The sequence below is a fragment of the Schistocerca gregaria genome, chromosome 2, assembly GCF_023897955.1.
Source record: "Schistocerca gregaria isolate iqSchGreg1 chromosome 2, iqSchGreg1.2, whole genome shotgun sequence".
Lineage (NCBI taxonomy): Eukaryota > Metazoa > Arthropoda > Insecta > Orthoptera > Acrididae > Schistocerca > Schistocerca gregaria.
Window position 1 is genome coordinate 713,920,148 of NC_064921.1, and position 13,273 is coordinate 713,933,420.

At 39.6% G+C, this 13,273-nt stretch overlaps 1 protein-coding gene across 1 annotated transcript in view; it reads right to left on the bottom strand.

Moving 5' to 3' along the window:
* The window catches only part of LOC126334837 (dynein axonemal assembly factor 5), a 115,937-nt gene that overhangs the window by 83,254 nt on the left and 19,410 nt on the right, over nucleotides 1-13,273 (bottom strand). The window contains exons 5-6 of the mRNA XM_049997500.1: nucleotides 11,907-12,116; nucleotides 4,177-4,327 (exon numbers count right to left, since the gene is read on the bottom strand). Of these exons, the coding sequence (XP_049853457.1) occupies nucleotides 4,177-4,327; nucleotides 11,907-12,116 (361 nt within the window). The remainder of the gene's footprint in view (nucleotides 1-4,176; nucleotides 4,328-11,906; nucleotides 12,117-13,273) is intronic.

The following is a 13,273-nucleotide window of genomic DNA, read 5'->3' on the forward strand; positions in this document are numbered from 1 at the left end:
TGGACGTCCGTGCCCATCTCGATATGACATTTCCTGGGCAATGGATTGGTCGTGATGGGCCAACGGTTTGACCTCCACGCTCTCCTGACATAACCCCATTAGACTTCTTTTTATGGGGTTATGTCAAGGACGAGGTCTATCGAATACGTGTACCAGATCTTGAAACCCTGCGGCAACGGATAACCACAGTCATTGAATCGATCCCTCCAGTGATGGTGGCTAATGTGTGGACAGAAACTGAATATCGCCTAGATGTGCTATGTGCCACCAAGGGTGCTCATGCGGAAGTTTACTGATGTGTGAAAAAAACTTTGATAGTTTGTAAACAATTAGACATCAGTTTCATATTTGTATCTTACTTCTAGCCTAAGTTGTCAATTTATGTAATCAGAGAAAGACTTTCAGACCCCCTGTATTTAGTGTTAAATAAACAAAGGTATCCAAGACAATTAATCATCCATGTTACAGGTATTATGACAAGCTGTTAATAAAACAAAGTTCAGTGTGACTAGATTCTCAATTCTCCGTTTTGTGAATAGTGTAGATGTATGGAGAATAGAGGGGGAGAGAGGTGGGGGGTGGGGGGGGGAGGGGGTGGAAATTTTTAAAGTATGAACTGATAAAATACTAGAAAGAAAAATGAGTACCAAAATAAACAGAGGTACTTCACAAGGAATAAAGAAATCTATTTTTGATTATTATACAATTTGTCTCCTCCTTTATCTCACATTTTCACCCCTCTCTCATTCTAGTTTTTCGGCAGTTTCTTCTATTTTTAGTGACATGTCATGTGAACAACAGCCATCTACTATGAAGACAGAATTCTACCTAGCATGTTGTTTAAATCTAACAGTTGATACTGACAATACTAAGTTGAGCAGCAAGCTCTGCAACTTGCAGAAAAAACTTGGCCTTGTCCACTGTTTGAGTGTGGTAGACGACAGGTTGCTCATGATCATAATGCAGTGGTAAGACACAGGAAGTAAAAGAATATATGTGCTAGCTCCTCCATATAATGTTCCAATTTCTTTTTCTTCGCAGACTAAGCATTATTTTTCCTGTTTCCCAGTCATTACTTACAATCATCATCATCATCATCATCATCATCATCATCATCATCATCTTCTTCTTCTTCTTCCTCCTCCCTTTGTTTCTCTATTTTGCCGAACAGTAACTCTGCTAACAACTACATCTAATGACTTATTGTGAAGAGGATTGTTACTACTCACCACGTAACGCAGATGCTGAGTCACAGATACACACAACAAGCCCATCTGCGACTCAGCATCTCTACTATTTGGTGAGTACCAATTATCCCTTTTATAATATTGTTACATCTACTGGCATGATATCTATGTCTGCCTCATGGAAGCACTTTTCTTCCTATACTTCCAAATGCTCAATTGTTCCTATTGTACCGAGAAGAATAGTTGCCTATCCCGTATAAATTCTGTGCGTGGAAAAATTCACATTGTCCCTAATAGTCTCCCATTTCTCCAAAGAAACTTTCATCTCCAAAACTGTAAGAAAGCCACTCTGTTCAGATTAAAAGCAGCTGATAACTACAATTGAAGTTACACAAAATGATCACAATACAATGAAAAATATGACATATACTTTATGATAAACACACAGATATCATACATGTACTCTAATTTGCAAAGCCAATGGTCATGGAACAGAAAGTGGCACAAATCTCTCTCCAGTGCTCTCAGAACAACAATTCGAATATAGTAGACAACATAACTGTTCACAATGGGCTGAGGCAACATGTTGTTGTTGTTTTTGTCTTCAGTCCAGAGACTGTTTTGATGCAGCTCTCCATGCTACTCTATCCTGTGCAAGCTTCTTCATCTCCCAGTACCTACCGCAACCTACATCCTTCTGAATCTGATTAGTGTATTCATCTCTTGGTCTCCCTCTACAATTTTTACCCTCCACGCTCCCCTCCAATACTAAATTGATGATCCCCTGATGCCTCAGAACATGTCCTACCAACCGATCCCTTCTTCTAGTCAAGTTGTGCCACAAACTTCTCCCCAATTCTATTCAATACCTCCTCATTAGTTATGTGATCTACCCATCTAATCTTCAGTATTCTTCTGTAGCACCACATTTCGAAAGCTTCTATTCTCTTCTCGTCCAAACTATTTATCGTCCATGTTTCACTTCCATACATGGCTACACTCCATACAAATACTTTCAGTATGTTAAAAAATTTCTCTTCTTCAGAAACGCTTTCCTTCCCATTGTCAGTCTACACTTTATATCCTCTCTACTTCGAGTGTCATCAGTTATTTTGCTCCCCAAATAGCAAAACTCCTTTACTACTTTAAGTGTCTCATTTCCTAATCTAATTCCCTCAGCATCACCAGACTTAATTCGACTACATTCCATTATCCTTGTTTTGCTTTTGTTGCTGTTCATCTTATATCCTCCTTTCAAGACACTGTCCATTCCGTTCAACTGCTCTTCCAAGTCCTTTACTGTCTCTGACAGAATTACAATGTCATCGGCGAAACTCAGTTTTTATTTCTTCTCTCATGGATTTTAATACCTACTCCGAATTTTTCTTTTGTTTCCTTCATTGCTTGCTAAATATACGGATTGAATAACATTGGGGAGAGACTACAACCCTGTCTCACTCTCTTCCCAACCACTGCTTCCCTTTCATGTCTCTCTACTCTTATAACTGCTGACTGGTTTCTGTACAAATTGTAAATAGCCTTTCGCTCCCTGTATTTTACCCCTGCCACCTTCAGAACTTGAAAGAGGGTATTCCAGTCAACATTGACAAAAGCTTTCTCCAAGTCTACAAATGCTAGAAACGTAGGTTTGCCCTTCCTTATTCTAGCTTCTAAGATAGTCGTAGGGTCAGTATTGCCTAACGTGTTCCAACATTTCTACGGAATCCAAACTGATCTTCCCTGAGGTCAGCTTCTACTAGTTTTTCCTTTCATCTGTAAAGAATTCGCGTTAGTATTTTGCAGCTGTGACTTATTAAACTGATAGTTCAGTAATTTTCACATCTGTCAACACCTGCTTCCTTTGGGACTTGCTCACCAGATGGTAGAGTTTTGTCAGGACTGGCTCTCCCAAGGCCGTCAGTTATTCTAATGGAATGTTGTCTACTCCGGGGGCCTTGTTTCGACTCAGGTCTTTCAGTACTCTGTCAAACTCTTCACGCAGTGTTGTACCTCCCATTTCATCTTCTTCCATTTCCATAATATTGTCCTCAAGTAGATCACCATTGTATAGACCCTCTATATACTCCTTCCACCTTTCTGCTTTCCCTTCTTTGCTTAGAACTGGGTGTCCATCTGAGCTCTTGATGTTCATGCAAGTGGTTCTCTTATCTCCAAAGGTCTCTTTAATTTTCCTGTAGGCAGTATCTATCTTACCCCTAGTGAGATAAGCGAGGCAACATATGGCTTACATAAATAGGAAGAAGAAAATGGAGTACGGGAAGGTTGAACGGATAAGATGAAAAAGCTACTGGCTAAAGAAAAGAAATGAGTAAATAACAAAATTAAAAAAAAAACAGCAAATATTCTTTAAAATGCAACATTAATGAGGGAGCCAAAAGTATGTAGATGAAAGGAAACAACATTTGGACTTTCATGGATACAATCCCTTTTGTAAGGAATGAGAGGAGAGGTATACTACATGCAGTAGACTTAAGAAGTGTGTATCTGTCACTTTATATTCAGCTCATGGGGTGTTGTCTCTGCATGTTAGGCCTGGGTTTTCATGTAAACAGTGTATGTCTAAGAAAGCAAGTGAGTATACAATGGTTGGAGCCAGGTGGGGGTGGAGGAGGAGATGGTTTCTCCAGTCCCATAGACCACTGCTTTCTTTGAACCACTATATCCAATGAGAATCTTGTGTTTTACTTATCAAAGATAGCACCAACACTAGATTTCACTCTATCAAAGACTCATTCATCGTTAGCCATAATAATTCCATTTAATGAATATAAAAATATTCCCTGTTGTATCACAGTTAGTTCAATTCTTCACATTCTGCCTTTTCTCTATTATCCTATAAACATTTTTACCTTGATACTTGTTACACACTGTATTTTGTTTGGAATACCACAACTCATTATTAATTTGTTTACAATATTGTTTCAATGCGACTCAACAACCTTAAATATAAAAATGTTAAAAACATTACCTACAGCATCATCTGCAATTTTCTGCTCATTTGTCAGTCCAAGAGCTGAAATAATAACAAAGAAGAGATGTTGGTGTGCAGTGGAACTGCTCTCTGCATCTATACTGATAAGGGCTGTACAACAACGTAGCAGCTGTTCCTGGTATGCAGCCTGAAACATCACAAGCCATTCAGGAAAGTAATTACATAATTTAATAATTGAAGACCAAACAAATAAGTTGGATTATGAAGGACAGACTAACAATTAGTAAATTAACACTCACTTGTACATCTATAACATAAAAGTATTTCAACTTGGGGAGAACACTGAAAGAATAACAATCAGTTTTTCAACATGGATGATTCCAAATGCATTTGTGTGTATCATGAAAAGAATTAGACTCCTGTTTTATCTCACTAAAGGTCACTAAAAACGTCTTTTCCAATCACATACAGTGTATGTTGTTTAGAATAGCCACATATTGCCTGCAAAATCAGGATTACTAACTAAATGTACATTTTCTACAGTAGTTTTCATTACCACAATGCCTATTAGTAGAGAAGATCATCTCAGATCTCCATTGTTTTAACCATACCTGTATGTCCTCAATAGCAAAGCAGAAAACAACAATTTTGTTATAATTCTGGCAATAGTTATTTTATACAGATATTTAAATGTCAGAATATAAAAGCATTATACAGACACAAAGCAAGGATATGAGCATTATAGCGATCATTTACTCATCTCTACATTTAAAACAGGCTCTGAACAAAAAGCAAGCAATATAGAGCCAGGAACACACTGAGTTTGTGACAAGTTTCCAACTAAGAAAAATCGAAAGTTTCTGGCTATTGATTGATGGCTAGTGTGTTCATGATATTTGGGTACAGATAGAAGGGAATAATGTGTCTGGTCAAATACAACAAAACACCTATCTAGAGCTCAAACTTGTGTTTATATTTGGAGTTCTGAATTTGTCTAAGGCACTGCGCCTGGTTTGTAAACAGTGGGATAAAGAAGGGGATGAGACAGTAATCGTGGAACTGACAATGTTATATGTGTCAGTGGAGCATTTATCGAAAATCATATGTAAGGATTATTACAACATACTGACACAAACTAGGCAGCTAACTGGCATGGCAGCACAGTGTGGAAAGCAAGATTGGCACCAAGTCAATGGACAAAAAAACTGTAATTGTAGCAGCGTCATATCCGGTAGATTTGCTTGGGGGCCTACAAAACTAATGACTTTTGGTTCATGAGCAGATGGAATTTTATTCTGAATAAGGAAACATGATTTTTTTGATACTGTAAATATTGTCCAGTGCCTGCTTTGCTTTGTGGTTGAAGTTTACTTGTGCCACTGTTACGGTTTTAGAAGTGTATGCAATCAATTGTTCTGTGTCATTGGAAGACTTATGCGACAGAACAATCCCAACCCCGAATTGAGAGGCACCTGTTGCCAGGATGAAATGTGTTCCTGGTTTGTGAGGCCATGCAGGAAGCAGATTTCTATCACTTTTTTAGCTTCCAGTACACTGCCGGTCTAGAGGCAAACAACTGAAATTTGATTCCCTTTACATGAAGGTGATTTAGAGAGTGTGATAACTGTGCAGCATTCAGTATAAATTTGCCATAGAAATTTACATTGTCTAAGAATGACTGCAACTCCTTCAAATTTTTTGGCATACGGGGAATATCAATCATCGTTACGCAGTGTGTGGTTTGCATTCCCATTCACTAAGTCTATTAAACAGATGTTTCTAGTTGTTTAGTTATTGTTCTCTGGTAGACAAAGTGAGTGTAACATCATCTAAATAATTCACAGCTTGCGGTAACCCTCTGTATAAGCTGCTATAAGAATTTTTTAAATATTGGGGGAGAACTTGCAACATTAAAATGTAAGCTATTGTACTGATATAACCTGAGAATCACAGCGATTACCACACAACACTTTGATTCTGCACCTAATGGTAATAGCAGGTAAGTGCCAGATAAAACTATTTCACAAGTGGATCTTATGGAGTAGATCTTGTCAATTTTCATACTTCCAAGATTTGCAAGTCAGTGTCCAGATATCAATTTCTTAGAGCATTATGATTCAGTTCCCAAAAGAACTAAAAAAAAACAATTGCCTTTGAAGGTTGGAAGATTTCTGAGCATTGTTAAGTATAAAATAATTGTAGTTTATAATGAATTTATTGGTAGTTCAGTACATAGCATAATTGAATTGTAATCATAGTTTCTTGGTAAAAGCATACTTTATTTTAATTTTTTAAATTCCAAATTTATTAAAAAATGAAATCTTGACCAAAAAATAGAAACTCCAGCTAGGAATATTGATAATGTAGGAAAAGATTGATTGTTACTTACTGTAAACAAGATACGTTAAGCTGCAGACAGGCACAATTAAGACACACAAAACTTTTGGCCACAGCATTCATCAGCAAAAGAGAAACACACACCTTTCATATACACAAGCAACAAATATGTAACCATCATTTTTAATAAAATAACATCTGCAAGTATATCCTCAACAAATTTACAACTTTTTACAAAAATTCAAAACACGGAGAGAAAATTTGAGATTTTTATTTTTAGAGATTTAACACTATTGCTGATGTATACATTTTTTTTCATTTACCTAAAGGCATTTTGCATGCTTGTATAAATTTTAATTTGATTTCATAGGCGAGTAATTAAAAATAAAAGTATGTTAAAATCATTACATAACTGTAATTCCATATTTATCATTTCCATTTGTTAATAAATAAGAAATTAAAGAAAAAGTACAAAAAAGAAGTATGCACCAAGCAAGGTCTGAACCAGTGACTTTATGATTACAATCCAATTATGCTAGTGTTGAGCTACCGACAAATTTGTTAAAAAATTACAATTTTAATACTTAACACTGCTTGGAAATCTTCTAGTTCTTAATGACAAGTTTTTCTAGTTTTTTGGAGATTACATTGTACTGCTTTAAGAAATTGCAAATCCTATAATTATGAAGAAGATCAAAGATGGATAGTTTGTAAGGTCCCCCCTTGTTAGAAGAAAACTACCCTCCCAAGTAACTTTGGCAGGAAATCTTCCACACACTGAATCATACAAACATATGTATTAGACTAAACATTAACAGATGCTTCAATACTGCTACAAATTTGAATTCTGCCTTTTGGTTTTTTAACAACAAACACTAAGTGAATGGTGTCACTACATCTCATGCCTCAAATTCCACTTTAGCTGCTCCCATCACAGCAAAAGGTACGGGCGTAGGTCAAAAAGTAAAATGAAGCATTAGGTTTTAATGATATTTGTGGTTTAATATTTCATACATAACCCAGATCAGATTTAGACATATAAGAGTATTCTTTACACACACACACACACACACACACACACACGCACACACACACACACACACGAAAATGCAACTCACACACTCGGCTGCAGTCTCAGGCAACTGAAACCACACTGCAAGAAGCAGCATCAGTGCATGATGGAAGTAGTGACTTGGTGGGGGTAAGGAGGAGGCTGGGGCACGGAGGGGGAGGGATAGTACGGTGAGGGTGGCAGACAGTGAAGTGCTGCAGGTTAGACAGAGGGCAGGGGAAAGGTGGGGAGAGGAGGGGAGGGGAGGGGGAGAAGCACTGGGAAAGGAGAGGGATAAAAAGACTAGGTGCGGTGGTGGAATGACGGCTGTGTAGTGCTGGAATGCGAACAGGGAAGGGGATGGATGGGTGAGGACAGTGATAACTTCTGTATCCACCACCCCAACATACTATCCCTTCCCCTCCTCGCCCCAGCCTCCTCCTTACCCCCACTAAGCTGCCACTCCCATCATGCGCTGGTGCTGCTGCTGCTGCTCACAGTGTGGTTTCAATTACCTGAGATTGCAGTCGTGTGTGTGGATTGCATTTGCAGGAGTATGCGTCTGTATGTATGTACGTATACTGTTGATAAAGGCCCTAATGGTCAAAAGATGTAATTGAGAGTGTCTTTTTGTTGTGTCTATTTGAGACTCAGCATCTCCCCTATGTGGTGTTTTATGAGGGTCGTATGGGTGCCTAATGGCGATGTTCTCAGTGCCCTGACACTTATTAAAACAAATGAATGTGGAGAAGAACTAAAATTATCATACACGCATGCACTCAAAATGACCACACAGTCACTCTATCTCACATGCACTAAAATCAATGAGGAGGGAAGATAGCTAATCAAGAAATTAAAACAGAGGGAAAACAAAACACAGAAAAGCACAGGGAAATGTAACTGGTTGACCACTTACAAAAAACATGAGTGAGCCAGCCACCCTGTTGACACATTAAAAACATCTCCCCGAAATCTTGTTAGAACATTGGACAATTCACAAAACTAAAACATGAACCACATTCATTTGATCATTACATAAAATAAACTGCAGATCCTCCAGCAAATCTGTCACAGTCCGCTGGTCGGCAAATAAAATGCAGTCCAATAAAATGTAGCGCACCGCAATCTGCATGCCACAAACACCAATTATTGGAGGGTCCTCTCCCCAGAATAAAACTCCATGCATCAGAGGGCTGTGGCCTATGCAAAGACGAGTAAGAAGGACCTCATCCTGTCGACATGACTGGAAGGAAGTACTCCACGGCCGGGTTGTGGGCTTGATGACACGGAGATTGTTGTCGGTCACTTCTTGCCACTCATCTTCCCATTGACAAAGGACTTTATAACTCAACAGCGAGGTGACAGCATGCAGGGGGATAAGCACACTGAAAGACCTGACGATCACAACACGCCTTCTTGGCTGCTTGATCCACCCTTTTGTTGTCTACAATTCCCATGTACCCTGGTACCCAGTAGAGACATCTCCCCCCCCCCCCCCTCCCCCAGTCGCTGTAGATGGAGGAGGGCATCCTGGATAGTCGTGATTACTTTATCTGCTGGATACAAACACTGCAAAAAGTAAATGGCACTCAAAGAATCTGAACAGATGAGAAATTTAACACTGTGAGAATGTCTCATCTGCTCTAGTGTCCGCAAGATCACATATAATTCTGCGTCAAAGATGGTAAATTCGGAAGGCAGTCTGACCTTCAGGACACGAGCCAGGAAAACAACAGAGCAACCAAGGGAGTCAACCTGCTTACACCCATCCATAGAAACAGCTACATGGTTGTGGTACTCAGATAAAACTGCAGTTTCACCACATTAAAAACGGAAGCAGAACTGCTATCTCTCCTGTACTGCACCAAATCTAAAATCACTCTGCACCTCTTCAGTAACCAGGGCAGCAGACAGTTAAAACCCTGGATTGGGGATGGGACTGGCGCCACACCAAGTGACTCCAGCACATGCTGCACACGGATCCCAAATGGCATCATGGCTCGTGTACGGTTGGAAAAAAGGTGCTTCAGATCTGGACAAACAACAGTATGGTGTGTGTGTGAAGTTGGAGCTGCAAGGAACTTACATGCTTGGCTCACCATGAGGAGCTGGTGCCAGATGGTAAGTGGCGGTTCCCCCATCTCAGCACAGAGGCTGAGTAAGGGACTGGTCCGATAAGCACCCGTGACCAGCTGAATCTCCTCATGGTGGACAGCGTCTATGCTCCACAAATAAGAGGGACTCACTGACCCAAACACCATGCACCCATAGTCTAGCCGCCAACAAACGAACACCCAATAAAACTGGAGGAGACATGCCCTGTCTGCCTCCCAAGATTCCATCCTGAATTTCCCATTGTTTGATTATGGTCTACGTATACATTTACAAATGATGTTGACTGTTACTTAGCCCTTTAAAGCAGCAGAATGGTTACTATAAACTGATAAGCCAAAACATTATGATCATTGCCCTTTATGACATTCGATGCCGCCTTCCAGGATTGCGGGCACTAGACATGGTAACAAAAGTATGTAAATGGAGCAGACACAGATGGAAGATCTCCCTAACGAAGATATAGGCAGCATATGGAGAGATCCATTGAAATAAGTGACTCTGACAAGAGGACACATTATTATTACACAAAGTGTGTAATGTGAACATCTCAAAAACGGCAAAGCTGGTCAAATACTCATGTGCTACTGTCATGAGCTTCTACACAAAGAGATATGAGGACACTGAAACTACCACTAGGTGTTGGACATCCAAGACTCTTCAAAGAGTTTGGGTCTTGGAGGCTTGTCTGCTCTGTAAAGTAGGATAGATGGTGATCTGTGACATCTCTGCCAAAAGAGCACAGTGCTGGTGCATGCACAAGTGTTTCAGAGTACACTGTTCATCATACATACGTTGATGAAAATGGAGATCCACAGCAGACCACCCCTATGTGTTCACATGTTGACCTAACAACACTGTCAATTACAAACAACTTCAGTGTGCACAGGACCATCGGGATTAATGAAAATGTGTTGGCTCTTCAGTTGAATCACATTTTTACTACACTAGGTCAATGGTTATCTCCAAAAATGCCATCATCGAGGTGAATGGTGGTTCGAAACCTGCAGCATGCCATGGACATAAGCTGTTTGGAGCAGTATTATTCTATGGGAGACATTCTCCTGCATTACATGAGACCTGTGGTAGTAATCGAAGACACACTGATAGCTGGAAACATTCTGAATCCCTTCATGCTTGATGCCTTCTCTGATGGCGATGTCATCTATCAGCAGTATGACTGCCATGTGTCAGAGCCAGAACCATGCTGTAGTAGTTTAAGGAGCATTGAAGTGAGCTCAAGCTGACATCTCAGTGACCAAATTCGCCTGATGTAAATCCTATGGAACCCATCTTTGTTGCTATTGGGTGCCATCACCGCATACGCACATCAACGACCCATTATTGATATGAATTGCATATCTCCACAAACCTACCAACAAACTGTTGGATCCCTGATAAGCAGAATCAGTAATGTAATTCGTCGAAAGATTACAAATAAGCTATTAAGCAAGTGGTTGTAATGTTTTGGTTCATCAATGTATACTACCAAACTAAGGTTAGTTGCTCCCAAACATGTTGATATCATTACTTTGAGTAGGTTTCTCGTACCAGCTGAGGGGAAATTTGTGCAAGAAAGACAGCTGTCAGATGGCCACATTTATATCAAGAAAAATACAGGGTGTTTTGCTGTGGGAAATTGTGTGAAACTGGTGCAGCCTTTCTTCATTTTCACAACACTCTGTGAATTATCATCATGATAAGTACCACCATTGCTATGGAATTTCTATCTGTGTGACATCGTATTTTTGCTTGATCCAATGAGGAGGTGGCACAATTTGTAACTATAAAAGGTAGTCAAATGAAAATGAGACAGATGACAAAAAAGTAAGAGAAATGTTTGTTATTTCAAAAGTAATTGTCATAAATATTTAAAAAATTATGCCACTGTAAGAAGAGATGGTCGTTGTCTTCAAGGAAAAATGTTTGCGGTTGCTTGAAGAACCACGATTGTATCCAAGCATGCACATCTTTGTCTGAAGCCAACTGATGGCAAAGAATTTCTTTCTTCTGGACTCAAAAAATATGGAAATCAAATGGAGATAGATTTGGATTGTATGAATGATGTGTAAGGGCTTCCTGGTGAAACTTCTGCAGTGTAGTCAAAATAACCTTGGCAACATGTGGGCCTGCCCATCGATTTGCTCTGAAATAAAGGTGCTCTCATGGGTTCATGGTTCCACGGGCAACTGCAAACATCATATTTTGTGCTTACACCAAACAAAATATCCATAAAAAAATCTTGTAAATCTTTGAGTAATAGTACCTGTCTCGACCAGCAGATATTTTTGTGTGCAAGAAATTCAGCAATTACAGGTATGTGTTCTCTAAAATTAGAGGGCTGAGCTCCACGAACTGTTGCTGCCAGAATACGAAGTGCACCATCATTTGGAGAATCCTCAAGTGGTGGTAACAGCAGTTTTATCCATAGTTCAGCAGGTACAAAATGTCCTAGTAGTTCACATCCACGTTCCACCTGCAATATGGATAGCAACTGACATTATTTATAGATCTTGAGAAAATCCCATGCCCTAACTTACTCTTTAAGAGCAAAAGTGGAAGACACATCAAGAAATATCAAGCTTCTGATGAGGCTCAAGTATAGAAACATTTTTAGAAGTTTCTGTCTTTCTGTATACACCTTTCCACTATAATTAACCCATATTTTGAGACAAGGATGCCAATATTGAGAAGAAATCAAACTATTTCAGATGGCTCACATTAATGTTTTCATTATGACAGTACACTGAGGTGACAGAAATCATGGGATTCCTCCTAACATCATGTCAAACCTCCTATTGCCCGATGTAGTGCAGCAACTTTACATGGCGTGGACTCAACAAGTCACTGGACATCCATTGCAGAAATACTGATCAGTGCTGCCTCTATAGCCATCCATAATTGCAAAAGTGTTGTCGATGCACGATTCTGTGCATGAACTGACCTCTTGTTTATGATTCATAAATTTTCAATGGGATTCATTCTGGGCGATATGGGTGTCCAATCATTCACTCAAATTGTCCAGAATGTTCTTCAAACCAGTCATGAACAACTGTGGCCCAGTGACATGGTGCACCATGCATAAAAATTCCAGCACTGTTTGGGAACATGAAGTCCATGAATGACTGCAAATGGTCTCTAAGTATCCAAACATAATCATTTCCAGTCAGTTTCAGTTGGACTTGAGCACCCAGTCCATTCCATGTAAACACAACTCACACTATTATGGAGCCATCACCTGCTTGCACAATACCTTGTTGGCAGTTTGGGTCCATGGCTTTGCAAGGTCTGTGTCACACTCTAACTCAACCATCAGCTCTGACCAACTGACCAGGCCATAGTTTTCCAGTCACTAGGGTCCAACTGATATGGGCACAAGCCAAGAAGAGGCACTATGGGTGATGTTAGGAAATGCATTTCTGTCAGTTGTCTGTTATCATAGCCCGTTAATGCCAAATTATGCCGCACTGTCCTAACCAATATGTTTGTCGTGTGTCCCACACTGATTTCACACAGTATTACTTATCTGTTAGCACTGACAATGCCACGTAAATGCCACTGCTCTCAGCTGTTAAGCAAATGCTGTTGGCCACTACATTGTTCAGGATGAGAGATAATGCCTGAAATTTGGAA